General features: G+C 50.6%; 1 protein-coding gene across 12 annotated transcripts in view; it reads left to right on the top strand.

Moving 5' to 3' along the window:
* The window catches only part of DAB2IP (DAB2 interacting protein), a 155,975-nt gene that overhangs the window by 91,251 nt on the left and 40,439 nt on the right, over positions 1–24,285 (top strand). Inside the window, exons 1-2 of one of the 12 annotated variants that reach the window (XM_056504884.1) lie at positions 21,974–22,370; positions 23,231–23,567. The exons of 6 other annotated variants lie outside the window; for them this stretch is intronic. In XM_056504884.1, coding sequence (XP_056360859.1) covers positions 23,497–23,567 — 71 coding nt within the window. In that variant the 5' untranslated portion in view covers positions 21,974–22,370; positions 23,231–23,496. Of the gene's footprint in view, positions 1–1,569; positions 1,679–21,967; positions 22,371–23,230; positions 23,568–23,670; positions 23,774–24,017; positions 24,095–24,285 lie in introns of those variants that run through there. 5 more of the 12 variants (XM_056504887.1, XM_056504888.1, XM_056504883.1 and 2 more) reach the window with 5 other exon arrangements.

Here is a 24,285-nt window from a genome sequence, read left to right as displayed (position 1 = left end):
ACCAGTATCCTTCCTGCCATCCCTGCTCCATCCCTGCTCCATCCCTGTTCCCATCCCTGCTCCATCCCTGTTCCCATCCCAGCTCCATCCCTGCACCATCCCTGCTCCATTCCTGCTCCATCCCTGCTCCATCCCTGCTCCATCCCTGCTCCCATCCATCCCTGCTCCATCCCTGTTCCCATCCCTGCTCCATCCCTGCTCCATCCCTGTTCCATCCCTGCTCCATCCCTGCTCCATCCCTGCTCCATCCCTGTTCTCATCCCTGCTCCATCCCTGCTCCATCCCTGCTCCATCCCTGCTCCATCCCTGTTCCATCCCTGTTCCATCCCTGCTCCATCCCTGTTCCATCCCTGCTCCATCCCTGCTCCATCCCTGTTCCCATCCCTGCTCCATCCCTGTTCTCATCCCTGCTCCATCCCTGCTCCATCCCTGCTCCATCCCTGTTCTCATCCCTGCTCCATCCCTGTTCCCATCCCTGTGCCCATCCCTGCTCCATCCCTGCTCCATCCCTGCACCATCCCTGCATCATCCCTGCTCCCATCCCTGCTCCCATTCCTGCTCCATCTCTTCTCCATCCCTGATCCCATCCCTGCTCCATCCCTGTTCTCATCCCTGCTCCATCTCTCCTCCATCCCTGCTCCATCCCTGCTCCATCCATCCCTGATCCATCCCTGCACCATCCCTGCACCATCCCTGATCCATCCCTGCTCCATCCCTGCTCCATCCCTGCTCCCATTCCTGCTCCATCTCTTCTCCATCCCTGATCCATCCCTGCTCCCATTCCTGCTCTATCCCTGCTCCATCTCTCCTCTATCCCTGCTCCCATCCCTGTTCTATCCCTGCTCCATCCCTGATCCACCCCTGCTCCCATTCCTGCTCCATCTCTCCTCCATCTCTGCTCCCATCTCTGCTCCCGTCCGTCCCTGCTCCCTTCTCTGCTCCCATTCCTGGTCCCATCCCTGCTCCCTTCTCTGCTCCCATCCCTGCTCCATCCCTTCTCCATCCCTCTTCCCAGCACTTCCCAGTCAGACCAAGTGCCCCCATCAGGGATGGTGGATGCAGAATATTTTGGAAGTGATGGGATATAGTTACTGCATAAATAAAGAGGAAATCTTAAAATTAATCAGAGGTGCAGACAGAGCAACCCGTGCTCAAACTCTCCCTTCTTACCTCTATGTTTGTTGTTCTGCACTAATTATGTATGAGACAGAAAAATGCTGGCTGAAGTTTAATTAGGAATGAGCTGCTTTGTCATGTAAACTCGGAGCGCAGTCTGCGAGCCTGGCTGGCCGCCAGGACCGGTGTGAGCTCCTCGGCAGCGGCGAAGGGCTGGGAGCAGATGCCTCTCCTCCAAAACACCGAGCCTCAAGGAAGGGCTTGAATTACAAAGGAAGGGAAGGGGCTGAGCCTCGCAGCCCCCTCCTCCCCTCACAAAGGGCAACAGTCAGTTTACTTTCATAACCCCACTATCAGCTGCAGAGGAAGTCTCGCAGTCCCGGAGTCTGAGCGGTTCCAGAGCAGCTGAATCCAGAGCGGGCAGAGGCGGCCGGGGGAGGGAGCGGGGGATGGACTCGCCCTGCTCCCGGAGCCGCTGACTTTCCTGGGACTCAGCATTGCTTTTCTGCCCTGATCTTATTCCTCTGTTCTGATCTTATTTCCCTGTCCTGTGGAGGCTTGGGTAAGTGCCTGGTAGTTTTCCACTTACTTTTCTCTTCGCTGGTTCACTAGGATCTACCAGAGTGCAATGGCACTGCAATGACAGAAGTGTTCCCTGCGCCTTTGTGAGCTTGCTCTGGAACTGAACGATCCAGATTGGAAAAGCTGGACCTTTGCAACCTTTTGAACTGATATACTGCATTTTCAGAAGGGACAGGGAGCAGACATGGAGGAATCAGACTTCCCAGCCCGCTGTTTCAGCTGGTGGGGACTGCTGGGGCTGCGGCAGCTTGCAGCGTGCCGGGTTTGCAGAGGTTGGAGTGCTGAGCAGAGCTCTGCCGGGTTCTCTCAGGCAGCTCGGGGCTGCAGATGTTTGTGCTGTTTCCTGTGCAATCGGCCTGTGGGGGTCGGGGCAGTGCGCCCGGAGCCAACCTCTGGATTCCATCACCCGCCGGGAGCGCAGCGGGGACGCAGGAGGTGCAGCAATCGAATGGTGCCGCGGCTGGCTGGGGAGGGCTTGCTCCGGGCCCTGCTGCTCCTGCAGAAGGATCCGGTGGATCGGGAGCAGGGATACCGGGCAAGCGATTCCCTCACATCCATGGGGAGCGGAGTGGAGCGTGCGGGCAGAATTCAGCGATGTTTCAAAGCCCTTGTAAAAGATCTGTGTGATTGTAGAGGAAGAAGTGGCCGTGCCTGGGGGTTTGCAGGCAGTCCCTGGAGGGAGCTGTGGGTAGTGGATACGTGTAGGAGAAGCCGGAGAACTTGAAAGGAAAATGGACTAAAACTTATGTAATGTGTGAAACCGAATGTCCTTTCCTGCTGTCCTGCTGTCAACCTGAGAAAACTAACCCTGAAACGATTTTTAAAGCTGTCTTTGTTAGTCATCCTTTATGCGATTTGTTTCTTTATCATGTTTCATTTTGAGTACAAGGAGACCGGCTGGTTCCACTCCCCTCTCCACTCCTCCTCTATTGTTAGTCTCTCCCAGCTTCCCGTACGATTGTCCAGCTCTGCTCTTTGCAGAGCCCAGCGGAAAAGGATATGCTTGAAAAGAAAGAAAGTATTTCAAATTAAAATCTGGCAAGTGCTTGTGTCCTCATTAGGCTTCAGACACATTTTTTCCCTCCCATCTCCTTTTTCCCAAAAGTTGCAGGGTGGCCAGTATCACTTGCAGTACCTTAAATAGCAGCAGAATCCCTCTTAGCCCTCATAGCCCTGCACTGGCAACAGATGCAGCAAATAACAATCACAGCAAGACTTAAAAACAAAGCATACTTATAATAATATGAGCAGCCTGGCCTAGTGGAAGGTTCCCTGCCCATGGCAAGGGTTTAGAACAACCTGAACTTTAAGGTCCCTTCCAACCCAGAGTGTTCTGGGATTATGTGATGCCTACAGCTAGGAGCACTGAAATACAATGAAAGCAGGGAATTCTTGCATTAAGCCTCATTCAGATTTGTGTGCTGGTCACAGCTGATGAGTTATCCCAGCACTGGCACTGAGCATTGAGCCCAGGCAGGACCAGGGATCGTGGCTCAGAGCATGAGTGTCAGGAGAAGAGTGTGCAGGGAGGCAGGAAAGGTCATGGCCCCGGCTCTGTTGGTTTTCATTAAGCTGTAGCTTGATGAGCAAGTGGTAATTAATGGTTGTGTTAATGCTCAGAGGTAAGCTGATAGGACTCTCCTTGCTTCCTCTTGATTCCCAGCCATGACTTCAGTCCTTTTGAGCAGCACTGCTGAGGCAGGGTTGGGTCTGGGTGATCTCTGGAGAGGCCCAGCCAGCAGCACTGTGACCTTGTGGGTTGTTTGCACCTCCTGGCACCATCCTCCTCCCCACTGCACAGCAATTAGTGAGAAGTGTCCCTGGGCAGGGCTGGAGCTGGGGAGGAGAGAGCTGCCGTGGGGCTTGTGAAGATAACAGAGCCTCTGGTGAGGCTGAGCCGCCTCCTGTGGCCTTGTTAGTGCCAATATTGGCACAGGGAGGTGCGAGCAGAGCGGGTGGAACAGCAGAGCTGGGGACAAAGGGGAGCCCCGGCTCCTCCGGAGACTCCTCTGTTCCCTCCAGGGACCCCTGTGGTGGAGCTCCAGCTCCCTGAGCCACAGCCCCGTGCCTGGTGCTGTCACAGCCACTCTCCAGGCTGTCCTGGAGTGCACTGGGGGAGCTGGCAGCACAGTGAGTGGGATGAGAAAGCACTCAGTAATTCCCTGAGTTTCCTTCTGCTCAAAGTGGCAGAAATAACACCTTTCTTATGTAAAAGGCTCCCTCAGCTCCCCTGGGTATTATACAGAAACACCCCCCTGCCTTGCTTCTCTTTGACTTGCACCGTTTCAGAGACCTGCAATTTGATGACAGATTTAATAAGATACAATTGTCACTTTTGTTGAGAGGAGACATTCAAAGAACTTGGAGTTGTATCACCTGGGATACCAACATGTAAAGGCACTGCTCTGTTCAGTCACAATTTTAGGTGCTGGAGACCCAGATTTTAAGACTTGTTGAGACCCAGACTTTAATACTTTTAAAGACCTGTCCAACAGACTTTGATGGCTGAAAACTTGTTCCAATGGAGTCTCCCTTCCCCCAGCTCTGGTTCCTTCTTCCACCTCTTCACTATATAGGAACTTTTTGTCTTTTTTTGAACAGGCAACAATTTTTCTTCATGTCATCCCCTCCACTGTGGTAACACCAGCCCCCAGGAATGGCAGGGGAGAATGGCTCCAGTTCCATTGGGACCTTGCTGGAGATTCTCTGTGTTTTGCTGGGGCTGTGGCACTGAGAGGTCACAGCCTCTGCCCTGCTGCTGTGGGAGGGTCTCACACTCCATTTCCCAGAAAGAGCAGGATCAAATTGAGCTGCTGCCATAAATTTACAGCAAAGACAATAAAAACAAGAATTAGACTGATAAAATGATTAAAAGGCTTTACAAAAGCCTCTAAGCAGTTTGTCATATCCTGCAAGGTGATTGCCCAGGACACCTGCAGCACAAGCCAGCCTTTTCCAGCGTGCCCCCTCGGCCAGGACATCAATAAAAATGAGGATTTATGAGCTCTGTCATGGGCAGCAAGCAAAGCATCGGGCAACAAATTAATCTCTGATTGCAGAGCAGTGCTGACTGGGAGCTTTCTGCTCTCTCTTGGCATCATTGCAAGGTTGTTTGTTAAAAAATTAGTTTGATAAAGAGACCCTTGACTCCCAGTGCGTTCCTCTATTACCTGCTCACCGAACATGAGGCGCTGTGAGCCCAAAGGTGCTTTTCACTGTTCAAGAGTTCCAGTTTTTAGTCATCAGAATGTGCACTCACAGTTCTCTGTGCTTGTCTGTTCCTTCCAATCCAGTAATTTTGGGATTACAGAATTCCAGTTTGGGCTGGGAGGAGCTGGGTGCTGCTGGAAGCACTTGGGTGCCAGAACTGTGTGTTCCTGCTAAGCTGCTTCCCTTTCCTACCACAGAGGTTTTGCTCATTGTTCTCTAATTTCAGCAGGCAGGAAAAAGCCCACTTTTGAGTTCTGCTGCCTGCCCTGTCCCCACAGCTGGTGCCACCATTGTCCCTGGGTTCCTACCCCAGACCAACGTCCTTTGTTCTCTGCTGGGCAGCTCTGAGAGGTGATTGTTTCCACAGTGATTTTATTTCTCCCTGCCTGAGACCAGACCATCATTTCCCAGTGACTCATGTCACCTGCTGATGGCCCCTTCCTGTCCCTGTCACAGAGGCAGTGCAGGGTGGGATGCACTCAGGTTCCACCTTCCTGGGAGAGCTGTCCTGGCAGCCACGTGTCCTCAGGAATGAGGGACACACCAGGGCTGGGCAGGGGCAGCTCTGTGGGGATGGTGTCGTGTGCTGGGGACGTTTTTGTGCCAGTTTTGCAGCAGCTGATCCCATCCAGCCTGGTTTGCCCATGGCTGGTTTGCCCTGGAGCCTCAGGCTGAGCCCTGTGAGCAGATGCTGAGCAGACCCAACACATTTCAAGGCAATGCCTCAGTCGAGCTCCACAGGACGAGCTGCCAGCAGCTCTGCTTGAGCTGCAGGCTCAGTTTGGTTCCTCAGTCTTGGCTCTTACTTTTTTTCCCTTTCTGTTTCCTTTTTTGAGAGTGCTCATATATCAGAGCCAGGCTCTGTTGCCCATCTTCGGTGCTGGAGGGTGACATCTCCTCTGCTCCTGCTTGTGCTAACAGCTGCTGTGAGGCTCTGGACAGGGAACAGGGCATTCTCCAGCTCAGATGGAACAGCAACACAAAATTTCATCACCTAGGTTTCAAGAAAAATAAACTGTGGCTGGACTTAAAACCTTGCAGTGAGGACTAATGGAGAGAGGCTTTTATGAGCATTGAGAATATTTGTAGCTAAGCAACCAACATCAGCAAGAAGAATAAATCAAAAGTTTCAGGGCTCTGCCTGCCTGCCTTCAAGGGTCAGGAGCTGTATTTTCCCTCTGTTAACAAGATTGCCTTCCTGCTGGAGGCAGGATCCTGTGGTAGGTGGAGCTTGTTCTGGGATACTGAGCTGGGAACGGGAGGGAAAGGACAGAGAAGAATCTTGCCAAAGGCCACAAAGCCAGCTTACAGGAAAAGGCTCTTGGAACAGTAACATCTAACACATATAGATAATATTTTCTAATTACTCTTGTATAAGTCCTCCTAGCATCAGAGAGGGACTCTTTATCAGGAAGTGTAGTCACAGGATAAGGAGTAATTGGCTCCAAGTGAAAGACAGAAACAGCAGAAATTTCTCCCTGGGAGGGTGGGGATGCCCTGCACAGGTGCCCAGAGCAGCTGTGGCTGCCCCTGATCCCTGGCAGTGTCCCAGGCCAGGCTGGACAGGGCTGGGAGCCCCTGGGGCAGTGGGAGGAGTCCCTGCCATGGCAGGGGTGGGATGGACTGAGCTTCAATGGCCCTTCCAACACAAACCATTCTGGGATTGTCTGATTCTAGGCTGTCTCCAAGCAGCAGCTCCAGACCATGTTCCACCCCACAGATGGCAGAGCTGAGTAACTGGATGAGTGCAGCAGTTTTTGTTTGAAATGGTGAATCTCTGTGGCTTTGTTCACTTTCTGTGTTTGCACAGTTCCTGTTGCTCAGGGCGCCCATCCCGTTGCTACAATTGCAGCACAGATCCAAGGCCTATTAGATAATTGAGCTTTATTTTCTACAGAGATATTGTGCAGTGTTCTTCACTGGGTTGCACCAGAAAACCTAGAAGCAAGACGTTTTATTTTGAAATATATTTTATTTATAAAATTTCCCAGAAATGCCAATGGGAATGGCAACAAATCAAATCCCAGGAATAATTTCTCAATGGAACTTGTTTTTTAAAAAATACCATCTTATAACCTCAGGGTGTTTTCCATCTCTGCTTCTTCCTCCTGCTTAGTCAGGAGAAGGTTGGAAAAGATGCTCCAGTCCCTGCTCAGTGCTGGCAGCCTCATGGATCACCAGGAGCCCTGTGAGTGCCCTGTGCCATGGGAAGATCCCCTAAAAGTGCTTTGCAACCAAACTCTTAGGGCCTTGAGCCCTCTGCACAGCTGCACCACACCATCAATCCAGGCCTTAAACAGAATTATTCCCTGATCAAGAACCCCAGAGACCTCTTTACTCACACAGACACTAAAGTTGGCATTAATTATAAACCTGTGTGTTCAGGCCAGCTCTCCCAGTATTTCTTTGGAACTGTATTCCTAAACCTATGGAACTGTATTCCTAAACCAGGTCTATTGTTTTAATGAGAGAATGAAGGGTAGTACAGGATAACTCCTGTGCTGTTGGAGTTCCAAGCCCTGTCCTGGTCCCACTCACAGGCTGTGCCAGACTGCTCTCCTTGGCAGGACTGCCACTTATTTTATCACTTTATGTGGCATTTCCTCCTCTTTTCTGCCTAGAAATCTTCCTGCAGCACTGAGCATTTCAGTGGAGTTTAAAAATTCATCTTAATTTTTCTGTGTTGGCAGCTGATCTCTGTTCAGAGCATCCTGCTACGGACGATGACAAGCACAAAACTTTTCTGTTTTCTCTCCTGCCACAGCTGTGGCCTGGCTGGTGACTGGAGCTGTGAAATCACTCAGGGATCTACAAGCAGGGGGAGTTTCTGTCCAGTACCACCAGTGCCTGCAGCAGCCCAGCTGGTTGGGGAGGCCACTGAGTGCCAGTCCCACAGCTGGGCTCCGTGAGGCGCCTCAAGCCTGCAGGGACACACTGCATGGGGATTTTGGGGATTTTGGGGATGACAGGAGGCCAGCAGGACAGTAAAGGGTTATTAATGATAGCATTCCTTCAGGAAGGGCTTTATTTTTCTTATTAGGGAAACTATCACTTTTGGAAGTGTTGCAGACACATTTTGGACTATTTTAACTATTTTAAAAGTTAAAAAATGCTTTGGCAGGTGTGAGGGAGATGTTCTGGAAAGAGAAGATTCAGCCTGGCTTAAGAGAAACCTGATGTATTTAGAGAGATCCAAGCTTTTCTGTTTGATCATTTTTCTCTTCCCACCCACCTTGGATCAGCTCCCACCCCTCCACATGTAGGATCTGAACCATCCCAGCCAGTTCCTGAGTGGTTCCCAGCTCCCAGTCCATGCAGAGCAAGGCACAGCTCCCTGATGGAGGCACTGATGGAGTTTGTGAAATGCTTCCACAAATACAGACAGGAATATTTGTGAAATGCTTCCACAAATACAGACAGGGACGAGCTGTTGGAAAACAAACATTCTGCAGGAGCTGCAGTGAGGGGCAGAGGGACACAAGAGGGACACGTGGTGGCAGGGACAGCTCCTGCCTCCCCTCCCTGCTGCCTCTGGGTTGCCCTCTGGGGACCCTGAGCACAACTTAAAATTCATGTTTGGAGTAATTGTTTCAACTTCCTTGCTCCATTTCTGGAGCTTTCCCCTCTTGTCTGGTTGTATTTTATTCAGTTGGCTCCTCTCAGGTTTTTTTCCTGATGGGTTTCAGGCAGGTTTCTGTCTCTGAACATGAGAATTTGTTCTTCAGTGCTTCTTTTAAGGTGTTTATCTCCCTTTAGATCCTGTAAGCACCTCTTTTTCCCAGTTACTTTACCCCCCACAAATCCCAGCCTCTTGTCTTCAGTTTAATTTTTACATTTAATGAAATAGCCCTGAAATTAAATGTTCTTCAACAAATCCCTGATCAGGGTATCTCACAATAAAAGGTACTTCTATTATTATTATTTTTATTACTAACACAAAGTAATGACATGCTTGAATCCTTATCAAGTGTAATTCAGGGGGATTAATCATTTCAGTTGAAAGGAAAAGTTTGTTCCATCATTTACTGAACTCATCTGCTCAGTGTCCTACTCCTGTTTATTTAGATTTATTATTATTTACTGGTTTTTTATGTCTTGAGATCAAATTGTTGATCACAGTGCTCTGAGGTTTGGGTTTGTGCTTTGCTCGGCAAACAGCAATCAGCTAAATACAGGGAAAAAAGCTAAATTTAGAGAAAACTGAATGAGAATATCACATTTTTGATATCTGAGCTTGACAGACCCACTAAGCACCTCACTAAGAAAAGCAAAGCAAATTTCAAAAGCCTCAGAACTTGCCGAGATTTTCTCATTGAGAAAAATTTTTATGTCTTCAACTTGAACTACAAAAAAGATCAAGTGTGAATCAGGCAGACATCCCACATTTCTGGCTGAACTGAGTTCATCAGCAGTTCCTGCAGTCCCTTCCCCATCTCCTCAGAGCTGTTAATGAGCCCCAGCCCCGGCTGAGGGCTGAGGAAACAGCTGGGCAGATGTTGGCCACCTGGGCTCCAGCAACGAGGCTTCCCAAAGCTGGGACAGGTTCAGCTCCCAGAGCAATGGTTTAGACATAGAACCACTGTCAAAACTAGGTCAGCTGGATACCAAAAACCTGTGTTTGCTGATCTCCAGCTCCAGGGCAGCTGTGCCTGGGCAGCTGCACCAGCAAGGATGGGGCTCCCCTGGTGCTGCCAGTGCTGAACTGATGGAGGTGGCAACAGCAAGAGTCCTTCTGGAAACCAGAAACCAGTGGAGAGGTTAAAAACAGCCATTGTTTGGTAGGTGGGGGCTTTGCAGACAGAATTGCACATCTCTGGCAAAGGACATCTTTGGCAGATGCAGAGAGATGGGCCTGTGGTTAATGCTCCCTTGGCAGCAGGTGGGGAGCAGGGCTGGCAGAGCTGAGCAGCCACAGATCTGTGTGGGGAGCACTGGGGAGGGGCAGAGAGACAGACAGTGTGCTGAAACAGGGCACAGGAAAAGGGGAAGTGTTCCAGAGGGGCCTGGGCCCTGCTTCTTGGCTCTGTCCACACTGGATGTGAAGCAGCAGCAGCAGAGTGCGAGTCCCAGCACCTCAGCATCCCCTGTGTCCTACCTGTCCTGCTCCCTCAGCCCTGCCTGAGCACTGCTCCCTCCTGTCAGCCCCTCTTCCCCAGGAGGAGCCTGTCCTGCCCCATCCTGTGCTCAGCAGCCAAGGGACAGGAATGTCCCTGCTGTCCCTGTCGTGGTGGATCCAGTACCACAGACACAGGGCTGCTGGATCCAGCTGTTCCCATTGAAACACGGAGGGACAGAGCCTCCCACGGGGACAGGAGCAGGGCAGGGGTGTCTGGGGAGGTTCTGAGGCAGCAGAGGAGTCACTTCAGCTGGAAGGAGGAGGACAGAGGCTTTGGGCTTGTTCGTTTGCATGTGGCCAGCCAAGCGTTCCTTTCTTCTCACCAAACGTTCCTTTCTTCTCACCATCCTTCAGCTCCTCTTTGATCTGAGCTGCACTTTTTCCTGGAAGGCTTCCAGCATTCTCAGTGTAGCTATGAAGCTCCCTTTTTTCCTTCCTATTCAGGCCACATCCCTCAAATTTAAGAAAGAAGCTGCAGTGGTGACGTGGGACTGTGGTGTGTAAAGTCATTTCTGGAGAAACATGTTTGACTTCTTCAGATGTTCCTGATCTCTCCGCCCAGAGCAAACACAGAACAGGCAGCAGCTCCCACAGTCACCTCAGAGTTTGACTCAATGCAATGTGCAAAATCAGCCCCATAAAAGGTTCAAGCTGTGGTTTGGTACAGATGTCCAATAAATGGAGAACTTTTGGCGACCCTCATTTCTAGACTGACGTGTCAGACAGATGCACATGCCAGAAGCACACTGGGATGCAAAGACTGTATTGGGAAGAATGCCAGGAGCCAAGATGCATTTGCAGAGCTTCAGAGCAGCAGCTTGGCCATCTCTGGCCCAGGATGATGGAGAGAACCCCTGGGCAGCTGGCTGGGTAATGATGTTGCTTTTATAAAGGACAACAGAAAAGGCACTGCACCCTGCTCCTGCTAAGGAGGCTTGGTGGCAGGAGAGAAAAGGCTCCTTTCTCTAGAGGTGAACAGTCACTTCTTCCTGCAGCAGGAGAAGCCTGACACTAGATAAGTAGCTGTGAGAAGATTCATAAAAAAACTAATTTATAATTTGCCAGAATATAATCCTATTTGATCAGTGTTATTCAGTTCCTCTTTCTTTTAAAATTCAGTGCACTTAACTGTTCTACGAGGGTTTATGAATGTTTAAAAATTGCTTTGTGGTCCCTAAAGTAATTTGACAAGTCTGACAGCTATTGATTAAAAACCTGAAATTATTCAGACTGTAGGATGACTTGAGGGATTAGATAGAAAGTTTTTTCGAATGTGAAAGGAAATAAGATGTTGGAAAGTAAATATGTTCTTGAATATTTTTGAAAAATCCATTACAACTGTGAAATTAAATTGAAATGAGATACTTCGTGTGGAGATGAAGGAACTAAATGCTGGCTTTACTATTTAGGCATGGGGTAGAACTCCCCATCCCAGGCTCAACAAATGCTTCCCTGGAAGTTGCTGGTCCCTGGCACAGATCCCACCTCAGGCACTCCTTGGGGAGCTCCTGCACCTGCCCAGCCTGGCCAGGGCCCAGCCAGCTCCTTCCATCCCCCTGCTCCTGCTGGGGCTGATGGCAATGGGCTCTGTCCAGTATGAACATGATGATCCATAACCAAACACATCCAGATATGAAGAAATAACTGCCCAGCCTGCTGCCAGCTGCTGGGAATAAGGAAAAATCCATTTCTGAGTGTGTTGTGGTAGAATCCTCCTTCCCTGATGGGGGAATGGGCTGCTGGGCACACAGCCCCTGTGCCCCCTGCTCCAAGCACAGGAGCTGGGGCTGTTCCACCCCCAGGGAAATGTCACTGCCAGCACTGGGCAGCTCAGTGGAAGGGATCAGACCCCTGAGTCCCTGGGCTGCTGCAGAGCGTGTGGGCAGCTCTGCAGACTGCTTCTGCCAAGGGGGTGCTCCACAAAAACCTGATTCTGCTTTTGATGCTGTTATCACTGCTGTGTTTAATCAGGTAATAGATGGCTGTTGGTATTGGTTAAATTCTGGAGTGATTTTATGCGTGGAGAAAATCAAGTGTTTGTTATGGAGATAATCAAGTGGTTTTTATGATGATGCAGTTGCCTGGGCTGAGCAGCAGAGTTATGGATGTGGAGTAAGCACTCAGTAAGCAGATGATAGAGGATTGCTTGGCCTCTTACCTCAGGGCACCACACAGCCCTTTTTCATCTCCAGTAATTCCCAGTTTCACTGGGATCAAAAGCCTTGGTGAGGGGAGTGTGCAAGGCAGGAGTGGAGCTGGAGCCAGGTGTCACCAGGCTGGGCTATTTTAAACCCTTCTGCTATAAATGGCCCTCGGTTATATTTCAGTGACAATATTAAACTTTAAAAAGATGATTGGAAGGAAAGGAGACCTTCAAATTTAGTTACTGCCAGGAAGTAATACTGGGCACCACATAGTTGTCATTCTGCAGCAGACAGGGATTATCCATAAAGCCTGTACCTCCAAAGTGAAGGAGAGGAATAAAGCCGACCCCAGGCGCACTTTGAACTTGGCTACCTCTGATTAATTAAGTTTTTCCTTCCTTGAGCCTGATTTAGTACTTATGCTCAGAATGAAGGATTTAAGTTAAGAAACTGTTGAGAAATTGAAGGACAGCTCTCATCCCCTCTTTCCCATCTCATCCCCTTCCCTATCACATGCACACACATGTGGGTAGCAAAGGGTTTGATGTGGCTGCTGAAAATCAGGCTCTGGGGGTATTCCTGTCCCAGAATTCTTGTCATTCCTCCTGCAGTTGCACCACTTGGGCTGTGGATTTTTATTCCTGCCAAGCTTGAAATGTCAGCAGGGCACGGCAAACATCAGCTAATTCTGGCTGCAGGTCTCAGGGCAGTGGAAGGTGTAATAGTGATCCTGCATTTATATGGAAAGTAGGAAGGTGTCTGTGCAGCTCTGGAGTATCTTCCTTTCATTCATTTAATGACAGAGCTTCCTGGGACATTTAAAATCTGTCTGTGGCAGGGCTGAGGCTCAGCACAGCCACACAGTCTGTGCTCAGAGAGCTCCACTGCTTCCCACAGAAGCCTGGCACAGTATGGTTCATGATGAGAAGTACAGGCAGGATGAGGCAGGATGGCCCAGTTTTGTGTTTGCTGCTTTGGTACTTGGTGACCACATTGAATTGTTTTGGTTTAGAAGGAGTCTGTACAACAAAGTTTGGAACACATTTGCTTTTACCAACTAAATGGATCTTCCATGTCCTGGGAGGTCAGTGAGCCCCTGCTCTCCTGTGGAATTGCTGTGGCTGGTGCTGTATCCCAGTTTACACTCAGTGATTGAGAGGGGGATGGTTGTACCTGAGTAGTCAGATCTAAAAAATACCCACAATTATTCTGCTTATCCCTTAATTAGTCTTTTTTAACCCACTTTTCCTTGGAGGAGAAACAATTGTTTAGAGTAATGAGTCTGTTTTGATTGAAGGATGTACAATAATCTGCCCTGAATCTGCTCTGCTGCATTGTACCAAACTCACTTATTTTCTCTATATTTGTTCATAGTCAAAGCATAAATAATTCAGCATTTGTCTCTCCCTGTGAATGTGAGAAGCATGCTTGCTGATTCCAGATCAGATGGAGCAGTGATGTTTATTACTCTGATGTTGGGGAATGATTGTTGCATATTTAATACCACCATAAATAAAGCTCCTGGAGCTGCATTCCCACTTGCAGGATGGGTGTGAGGCTCTCTCCAAGCCCTCAGAGCTGTGCTGGGATGGAAGTAGAGGCTGTGCTTGCCCACTGTGACACAGGGCATGAGTGACAACTCCTTTTCCAGCATGCCCAGACTGGCTGGCATCCACCAGCCCCAGCACTGCCAGCCCCACCTGCTCCAAAGTCATTTATCTCACCCAGAAATACTCAGAGACTTGCACTGTGTGACAAAGCAAATAGCAGAAGTAAAACAAACCTCATTAAAATAAAGTGGCTGGATGATAAGGGGAATGGTGAACATACCTTTAACAGCAGTATTTCTTTTCTTCATTTTATCTCGCTAATGCCTTTAAAAACTGCCTGAAAGTATTTTGGAGTAATTACTAAAAGAGCAGGAGTTTTTAGCAGTCTTGTAACAGGGAGCTGAACATCTCTGATTTTAGTGGCTTTTTTTCAAAGTGTGGGGAAGACACCAGGCAGCGAGTGAGGATCTGGGCCATGTCTATTATTCCTATTTATAATTAAAATTCCATTCGAAGTGTGACACAGGTATTGCAGCATCCTGCAGTCCTGGGCTGGGTGCTCTGCCATCCATAACAGCCTTGCAGGACTTTGTTCCAGCACCTTGCTGAACTCCAGCTGGTCACCCAGCACCGTTTTCCATTTCTCCTCTAAAATTCCCTCCATGGAGAGGAATTCTTGTCCGTTTTACCCAAGACACTTGCCAGAATAAAGGGAGCCAGGCACTGCTTGGCAGTGGTGAGAAGCAAGGGGGAGAGCGAGCTTTGTCCACCAGCCATTTGCGAGCCAAGGCTGTCCCACTGGGTCACATTCCTGTACCCTCAGCCTTGGCGTGGATCACCTCTTTTTAATGGAGTCCAGTGTTCCCAGTGTTCCCAAACTCGTTGTAGTGTTTGCAGCAGGCTGGGATCATCTCTGAGAAGCAGTTTGTGTGGATGTGATTGAGGGCAGGAACATCGCTGTGCTGGAGCAGAGACCCTGCACAGCACTCTGAGAGCCAAGGGATGGACTTGGCTGCTCCTTGGAATGCTGAGGCTCGAGAGGATCCCTGCCAGTGCCACAAGGTGGACTGGGAGGTGACTGTCCCCACTGTCCCCATGTACCATGCTTGGATCTGCACCACGGAGCCATCCCAGCACCCAGAGCTCCCAGCAGGAGCTGAACCCTCTGATGTGCTCCAGGAGCAGCCTCCTCTCCTCCCTGGGTGCAGACATCAAATCTTTGACATAAAACTTGCCTCTTGCCACCCACTGATGTGGTCACTGCCCCAATACAGCGTCACCAGGGTGACAGAACCGTGCAGAGGGGGAAACTCTGCCAGCCAGCCCCAGGGTCAGCAGGGCTGGCCACTGTTAAACAGATGTGGATCAGAACTGCTCCAAACCCTGCCTTTACTGGCACACAGCCATTTTGCTTGTTCAGTATTCTAAAAGCAGAGTTAATAACTATTTTTGTCTCTATTCTCATTTCTCACGTACATATAAAGGCTCAGTTGATGTTTAGCTTGACAAGCCAGGCTGCAGTTTGGATGCCAAAAATCTCCAAACTGTCATGGAGGGAGACAAGGATAAAGGAAAAAAACAACTTAGATAAAAGGGCTGTGGACTCAGAAATGCTGCATGTGGCACACTTCCCAATCCTCAGAGAGACTTATTAATTCACATCGTGGAAGTGTTTATGGTGCACAACTCAAGTGGCTTCCTGGCTCTACTTGGGATCTCACTTGCATTTAGGAAGAAGTTGCTTTCACACTTCTATAGGCAAAAGAATTAAAAAGTTGTTTTGCTTCTTAAAGTATAAAGTAATAAGGTGTTTAAGGGATAGAATAAGGGAAGTCACATGTCAAAGGCAGGCCAAGACTGTACTCGGGAATTGCACATCAACCTAATGCAGGAAGGTTTTTATTGGCTTCTCCCAAACCACAATGTTCAGACTTGGATATAATATTCAGTCCTTTGTGCATCCTTGCAGCTCCCAGAACTGAAACTGCTTTTTGCCCGGGAACTGGGCTAACACATTCCTCCAGCTCTAATCGCTTAAAAAGACAAACATATAAACAAACAAAAAAAAAATGCATAAACAAAAAATCTTAAGTTATTATCCCATCATTTGTAACATGGATGTGAGTGTTGCAGGCACTTAACAGACAAGGCACTTGGCAGCTTTTCCCAAATTCTCTGTATTCTGTGTGGCAGCTGCTGGTGCATCTGGATTTTGCAAGAGCTGTAGGTTGGAGAGCACAGCATTTAACCCATCCCTCCTCCCAGGGAAGATTCCTGCTCTACCCTCACATCAGCCAGCCAGATCCTCATCTTTTTGCTTTTTTCAAGTGTCCAAAGAAGAAATCATGGGACATTTTTCTCACTTGGCAATCGTAAGAATCTCTCAGAAGTCTGCTCTGTGCCAGGCCTGTCCCTGTCCCACATCCCAGCCCAGCAGTGTGAAGTGCTGCTCTCATGCCCTGTGAGTGGGATGGGGCTGGAGGTTGTGCAGTGACTCAGCCCCAGAGCCAGACTCTGTCCCTGTAATCGCTGCTGCTGTCCTGGGGAGAGCAGCCCTGGCAGGGCAGGCACAGCTCCAGAGCAAATCTCACTGCAGTGCTGGGCTCCAGGAGGGGATCCTGTCCTGGACAGACAGAACAGCCCAGGGCCACACAGACTGTCCTTTTCAAACAGCCCCAGTTGTTTTCTGAAACCATTTTAGTCTTTAATGCTGCTGGTGCAAGATGGTGACATCAGACGCTCGTGGCTGCTGTTTGTGATGGAGCAGGAAGCAGCTGGGACTGGTCAGACCAGGATGGACTTTGCTTTTTCACTGTGTTTACAGCAAGGTTGCTCATTTGGAAACTCACCTGGAGCTTTCAGTTTTGGTGCACTGGAGTGGCAGATAAAGGCACAGGAGGGAGGGGAGCCATGCTCATCCCCAGCTCTGGGATGGGACATTGCCATCCTGCCAGCCCACACCCCCTGCTCCCCTCTCAGGCTTCCCTCTGGCCACTGCAGCTGGGAGCTGTGTGCAGGCTCCACCATGGAGCTGTGCATCACTTCCAGCCATGGTGTAAATCCAGGGCAGCCTCATCAGCTCAGGAGCAGATTGCAGTTTTGTTTATGAGAACATACGCTGGCCCTGCATATTCCCAGGGATTTGACCTAAGCTTAGCATCTGTCAGGATAAGAAAAAGTGGTTTAGTGCAGGGGCATAGCAGCAGTTCAGTGGATGGGCAGCAGGGCAGAGGGGATTGTTGGCTCTTCCCACATGGATGATGGTTTTATATTCCATCAGAGGAAGAAAAAATATTTGTGGAAATTAATGCTTTGAGAAAGTAAATACAAGAACAAAATCTAAACCAGATCCAAACATTTTGCATTTTCTCAGAAGAAAGTAAAATAAGAATTTTTGGGCTCTGCCCTGCAGATTTAACCCTGCAGAGTTGGGACCTGCAAAGCAATGCCAGTGGTGGTGAGTGGAAAAGGCAGAGCCAGGACTGTGAGTAAGGAGTGAACCCCAGCAGAAAAGAAGGTGTCTGTGCAACTCTGTTTATTTTAACTCAATCTACTTGACATCAACTCAAGCTCTTAGTGTGTCTGAGCAGTTTTAACTCTTCCTGTGATCAGTACAGGCTAATAGCCTAAAATGTAGGTTTAGACATTAAGAAAGGAGTAAAATTGCAGGTGAGTCAGGCAAAGGTTACTTCAGGGAGTTAACTGAGGCCAGGCTGGGCTATGGGGAGCTCTGTGGTGACCCTGAACACTTGTCACAAAGTAAAATCCTTCCAGGTTCTGTCTACAAAAATTCTGCACAACTGTAAAATACAGTCATTTCTGCAATGATGATGAGCTGGGTTTAATTTGGTTAATAACTGAGGCAAGTTAATCCTGTTCAGGCAAGGATCAAACCAGTTTCAGTGCATCTGTGTCAGTGCTTTGCATCTGTCTAACTAGATTGATTTAAAATAGCTTGCTTAGAAAAGGAAGTTGCTCCTACTGTTCAGCTCCTGCACTGGGGCTCCCACATGCCCCAGCTCTGCCTCCATTCCCTTCCACAGGCTGAAGCTTTAGGTCAAGCTCCCCTCTGGCTCCCTTGTTTAGAAGATGAGGGTGGAGGCATTTATAGGGAGAACTCGTTCAGGAATCTCCACATCCCCTTGAGAAGTTGGTAAAAGTGTTTCTGCTCAGGATGATTTACTGGTTCTGGACTGTCTGACATTCTGGAATGGCTCTGCAGCTCCTTCTCCTTTTGCTGGCAGCCAGGCTCTGGGTCCCTCTCCCAGGATTTGTGCTGAGGTGTGGGCTGGGTGCTCAGGGCAGGAGCAGCAGGGCCCCTGCAAGTTCAGCAGGGGCTGCAGGGCTGCAGCTCCCCGGGTGAATTGTCAGCAGCAAAGCTGACACACTGCTCATTGTCTTCTTTTAATTAATGCATTATTCAGCCAGGCTGAGACTCTGCTCTTCTGAGGGCTGATTGAGATCTGCAAAGCTTGTTGCCACCATGCCTGGCTTGGTGCTGCAGGTACCAGGAGGCACAGTGTGCACAGACATTGGCATTCCCAGACACATCCTGAGTGCAACATGCTCCCCATGGCCTCCCCTCCCTGGAGAGAGCAATCCTGGCTGCCTGCTGAAATCCACAAATCTCATTTCCATGGAATAGGCAGAGTTCCCATCCTGGGGAAGCCACATCCACCCTGGGTAACCCAGCTGGCTCTTAGCACACTCCCTGATGCCCCAGCCCATGTCTGCAGCAGGGAAACTGAGGCACACAAAGGCAGAGCAACCACATCAGCCCTGTGTAAGAAAAGACAAAGCCTGTTTTTTTCAGTCTGTACCTTCTCCAGGTGTCACTGGGATATTCTGTCAGCTCTTGCTATACAGAGATTTATATGAAATCATTTCTATTCCATTGAAGCAATTTTCAGAGATTAATTTTTGAGGGTATTAGCATTGATTCCTGAGCACATGTGCTTCCTTCTCCTGCCAGTGGTCCACATCCAGGGAAAGCTGCATTGTCTGAGCTGGAGGAAAGCTCACTTGCCCTAATTTATTGAAAAAATTAATTTGAGATTTAAGATGGGGTTTTCATTTATGAACCCCACTCAATCTGTTCTTCACTCCTGAGTCTTCACCCTGACCTTTCCCTTATCTGCAATCCTCTGGGCTGTACACTGTGTTCATTAGTGGAACTTGCAGGAGGGAGCAGCAGGTGTGGGCTGTGGATAAGGACTGCACGCACACTTGGCTCTGTGCTTATCCAGGTACCCCTGGCAGCTCCTGGCTGTAATTTAATTTAGGCCAGTGCCAGGATTTTGACTTTTTTAAAGACTTTTTCACAGTTTGTAAGTTTTAATAACAATTTTTACATCAGCTCTGGAAGTAGCAGCCCTTGGCATTGTATGGAGAATGCAGTAATGATACTTGCACTTAAAAAAATGAGCTGGAGAAGTGATGCAGTGCACCCCAGTACTGCCAAGCATAATCCCTGCTCGTGGAGTCTGGAATGGTGAGAGTCAGGATGGTCCACTGAAGTCCCTGGGGCTGACCTGGGTTTGGCGCAGAGCTGTGATCACACTGCTCCAGGGGAAACAAAGGGGTCATTCCCAGAAAAGGCCATAGAAAAATAACCTCTCATTCCATCTGAAAAGAAGGTTCCCATGAGAAGGATGTGCTTTATATCCATCCCTAGAAGATGCTCAAGGTACTAAAACCTCTCTGGCAAAAAGACAGATAGCAATCAGTAGAAATTAGCTTTATATCCGGGTGCCAGCTATGGATAAAAAACCACAAACAAACTTTAATGCTTAGAGCTTTTGTTCTTTTTTCTTTAAGGGAAGTTCAGCAGCAGTTTCCCCAACTTTATCCTGATTATAAATTTTGCATTCTTTGGATATTGCTTTTTAAGAACATAATTTTGTTGAACATCATTCAGCCTCCAAAGTCAGCTCTTCCCTATTAAACTGAAGCCATTAGACAGGCCAGTATCATTAGACAGAAGGACAAATCACAGGAAAATGTAGTTTAGATGCTAAAACATCTATTTGTGTTTGTCAGGCTCAAAGTCATTCACCACTGGTACTCCTCTGTAGTTTAGATTGGAATTCAAAACTTGACTCCTGCAAATGCCTTGGCTCAAATTGTGGTTGAATGTTAAGTGGTGTCTCTGAAGCGAGACTAATCACACAGAATGATATTGGATGTTTGCAGGAATGGGACCTCACAAAAAGGTTTAGAAAAATCTGCTGCTAATAACAATGTTCTGTTTTAAATAAAACCTGCAGAAGAGATGAGTGGCATCTCAGTAAAGACAGGTTTCCTGTGGATTGGGATTACATTCCTAGTGGAAAGTCTAATGCTTATCCAGGAGAGCAGAAAAGTGAAGCTAATTATAAGCAGAAGGAGAAATTGGCCAGTCAGATGAACTGTCTGGGTGCTGTGAAAGGGGGCTGGAGGCAGAATGAAATATTCTTTCACTGTAAACACTAATGAAACACTGCCCCATTTTTCAGGGGTGCTCAAGTCAACTCTGCCCCATGACTGCAGCTCATCTTTGGGGGTCAATGCAGCAGGTGGAGAAGCAGCTATCAGTAACAGCCTGTGCATCTGTTGTAATGTTAATTGTGCTGCAGTATGAGACTGTTCAAACTTTAGAAAACAAGTGTATTTATGACATCAATGGTTATTTGATTTTAACTGTAAATTTGGAGTAGATCTGAATAATCACAATCCCTTCTCCTCCTGACTCCTTGAGGTTATTAGGAAATTGTTTGTTTCCCAGTGATAGACAGTGTGGTCATAAAGCACAAAGCACTGGCTTCACAGTCAATAAAAAGTGGAGATATCTGGGTTTAATAGCTCTGAAAGGTAAACATGGCTGGAGTGTGGAAAGGCTGCTGCCTGGAGGGCTGGAGGCAAAGCTGTGCCCATCCTCCTCTGCCCAGCCAAGGAAACAGCCAGGCCTGGCTGGGACCAGAGGAGAAAACGTGATCCAAGAAAAGGGGCCTATAAATAATACAAATAATAACTGGAAATGGAAAACTTCCTCTAATAACCCGTGGAAAAATACTCTTTACCTGCCCTGAGTGGGCACAGTGGCTTTCCTTTATAAATGCCATGTGTTGAGCAGTGAGCAGGGTGGGTGGTGCTGGGATGTCAGGAACAGGAGGTGTAAATGTGGAGAAGGGGTGGGGTGGAGGTCACACACAGTGCCCGGGACAATGCCAGCACTGCAGGGGCAGTCACAGCTCTGACTGTGCCATACCCCCTGTATGACCTGCTGCACAGAGGGAACAGCTGTCTGCAGGGAAACAGCACCTTGTGCACACCAGGAGTGAGCTACAGCTCGCTGAAAGGGAGCTGGATAAACCCTGGCTTGGACAAACGAGCTGAGATATCAATGTACAAGTTCTTCTAGGTGGCAGTAAATGCTCCCTGCAGCAGTATTTGAACACTGAGTTAGTGGAATGTGGCTCCTTCACTGGCTGGCACTCCCTGGGGACAGGGACAGAGCAGTCCCCAAGGCCCTGCTCTGCAGAGTTTCAGTTTCTTTCTGTATCTCCTGAGCCACACGGGTCCAGAGACCACAGAGAGGGCAAGGAATGGCCTGTGCATTCCAGATCTGCATCCCAACAAGTTTGTGTGTTTTAGACACCAGCCCAACCCCAGTGTGATCAATGGGACAGGGGCATAGCGACACTCCCCATTGTCATTTTGGGAAAACACAGTTTTCCCAAGGCATTTGCTGAGGTGAGTGTGGAGAAGCAATGTGCAGCACGACAGCCCCACAGGCTCCAAGGTCCAACGTGACCTCATCCCCTGATGCCTGGCTCACTTCCCAGTCCTACACAGACCAACCATCTGGAATTTCAGGTTTGGGACAGGGGGAATTCAACTGGGCAGTTCCCAGCAGACAGAGCTCTTTTGCTGGGTCCTGCTGGTCTTTGCTGTCATGTGGAAGCTGTAGCAGAGCTGTGCTGGGTCCTTATGTCAGCTGGAGCTGCCACAGGTCCCAGCAGAGCTCAATGGGTTCAGTACCTCCTTCCAGAGTGTCCTAATAAAGTGTCTGAATGTGCAACTGAGACTGTTGCAGTGCTGGGCTGCAGAGAGAACCTGAATTCTCCCTCTCCCACTGCCCTGGGTCTGCTCTGCTCTCCACCCACTGCAGGTGCGAAGGATCGTTCCAAAGTTCAGGTTCTGTGTTTTCGTGCCTTGCCAGGAAGATAAAGGGGTTGGTAAAACTGTAACTTGACCTTAGCATTTCGCAGCAGCCACGGTGATAAGCTGCTGAAGGAAACACAGAGAGCAAAACACGGATGGCTCTGGGGAAAGGGATCTCACAAGGCAAGAGCTCCGTGTGAGGACCCCGAGCAGGATTCGGGGGAGCCTGGCTGGCAGCTGGGAATGGGAATGGGAACGGGAATGGGAATGGCTCTGCACTGCTGACCAGCATCACAGCTTGGATCTCCCACACAAAGGACCCCCGTGCTGCTGCTGCACATTTGAGAAGGAGAAGATTGACTGAAGCTGCCTGTTATTATTTTTGGCTACTCCAGCAATGTATCAAAAACCTGACGCTGGGTTGAATCTGGTGCCCTACTTTATAGAAGCCCTGAAAAGCAGATCAAGGACAGCGAGCTTGTCTCTCTGCATGGCATCTGCCAGCAAAGGGTGAGAAAACTTCAAACCGCTGGTGGGGGGAATGGGGGAGGCAAAAATGAGGCAAAATGTGCTAAATCCAGAGCGCTGTTTGCAGGCTAAAAGGGAAAGAGGGTCTGTGTGCCCTCCACTGAGGAGGGAAGGTGGGACAGGCAGAGACTGGGGTGTTCTGCTGCCAGCGTGGCTGGTGAGCTGTGCCATTGTCCCCGGGGCACGCTGGGGACCAGTTTGCTTTGGAAGGAAGAAGGAACCCCACCGGTCTTAGGTGACTGCGCTCCCTGTTAGCCAAGCTCAGTAATAATGCTGCTTCACGTTTTCTGGACCCTTTGGCAGTGAGAGGGTCATGGTCACCTCTCTGGCTGAGGAGAGGCATGTAGGGGAAGCTCTGCAGAGTTAGTGCTGGAACTGGGCAGAGAACCTACGAATTTTGACTTTGCCAGCACCGTGCACGGTGGCACTGGCTGGAGGGATGGTCCGTCTGGGAATCCGCCTTGTGTGTCCCTAGAGGAGGCGAGATTTGTGCCTGGTGCCTCGGGCAGGAGCTGCCCGTCTCTCACTCTGAGATCTTCCTTCTCCTGTGCTCTGGGGGAGCCCCGAGTATTCCTGTCACCTGGGAATGTTCACCGCTGCTGGTGTCTGCCCTGACCAGCGTTTGCAGCCCAGCACCTATCGGCTATCTCCGCTGATCTGAGCTGCCTCGCATGAGCTACAGGATTTAGGCTTTGCTGCAGACATGGACAGTAGCCTTTGAAAAGTGGAAGAGGAAGCAGCCATCAGTAAGAGGCAGGGGACAGTGCCATGTGGTGGTTTTTCATTTACTAGATAGTCCTACTTTGTTCTTGATGAGTAATGGAGGCATTTGAATACGCCAGGATGACAGCAGCAGTCTGGCTCTGGGAACGTGTCGGCGTGGGCTGGCAGAGGATGGTGGCAGTCGGGACAGTGGGACCATGCCGCGCAGCCTTCCCGTCTCTTCTCCGCTGCCTCACAGCTCCTCTGCCGCTCACCTGCAGCCCCGGGCCCCGCGTTCCGTGAGGCCGCCCGGGCCTGAGCCCCGCGGAGCCCGCCGGGGGTCCCGGCCGGGAGCCCCCCGGTGAATCCGCGCCGATGCGGGCGCGCTCCGCGCGGGGTGCGGACCATGGCTCAGGCGGGGGCCGCCGGCTGCTGCTGCAGGCGCTACTCGCTGCTGTGGATCGCGCTGCTGCAAAGGTCAGTGACTCGGCTCTCCGAAACGGGAAAGGAATGCGGTGCGCGGCCGAGGGCAGGGACAGCGGGCGGGCGGTGCCGGCCCTCCCCTCCCGGTGCCGGCCCGGGGGACGCGCTGTCCGGACCGGAGCTCCCGGAGAGCTGCGCTTTACCCCGGTTATCACAACAGAATGAGGGCGACGGGCGGCAGAGGCGGGATGAGGCGAGGGGTGAGCGGCTCGGGGACCGCGGGGCACTGCTGGGAGGCGAGGAGGGACCCCCGGCTGCGACGGACAGCGAAACACACCCGGTGCCCCCCAAACCGAGCCCGCACTCCGGGGGCGGTGGGCCCGGGGCGCTCTGCCCAGCTACAGCGCAGCCAATGGGCCGCGGCGGGGCGGAGCGGCGGCGGGGCCGGCCCGGGGCGGGGGCCGGGGGCGGCGGGGCCGGGGGTCCCCGCCCGCGGCGGCGGCGGCGGCGGCGGCGGGAGCGCGGCATGGCCCAGCCCGAGCGGGGCGACGGCGCGGCGGCGGCGGGGCCGGGCCCTGCGGGTGAGTGCGGGGCCGTGCCCGGGCAGAGCAGGCAGCGCCAACTCCGCGCCCGGCCCCGCGCCCCGACCGGCGGGTCCCGCACAGCGCCCGGAGCGGAGCCGGCGGGGCCGGGGCCGGGGACGGGGCCGGGGCCGGAGCTGCGGCCGGGGCGGCGGGCGCGCAGCGGGGCCGGGGCGCGGAGGCCGCCGCGC

Source organism: Oenanthe melanoleuca, chromosome 17 (genome assembly GCF_029582105.1).
Source record: "Oenanthe melanoleuca isolate GR-GAL-2019-014 chromosome 17, OMel1.0, whole genome shotgun sequence".
NCBI lineage: Eukaryota > Metazoa > Chordata > Aves > Passeriformes > Muscicapidae > Oenanthe > Oenanthe melanoleuca.
The sequence above is the reverse complement of the archived record's forward strand: the minus strand, read 5'-3'. Positions and strand labels throughout refer to the sequence as shown.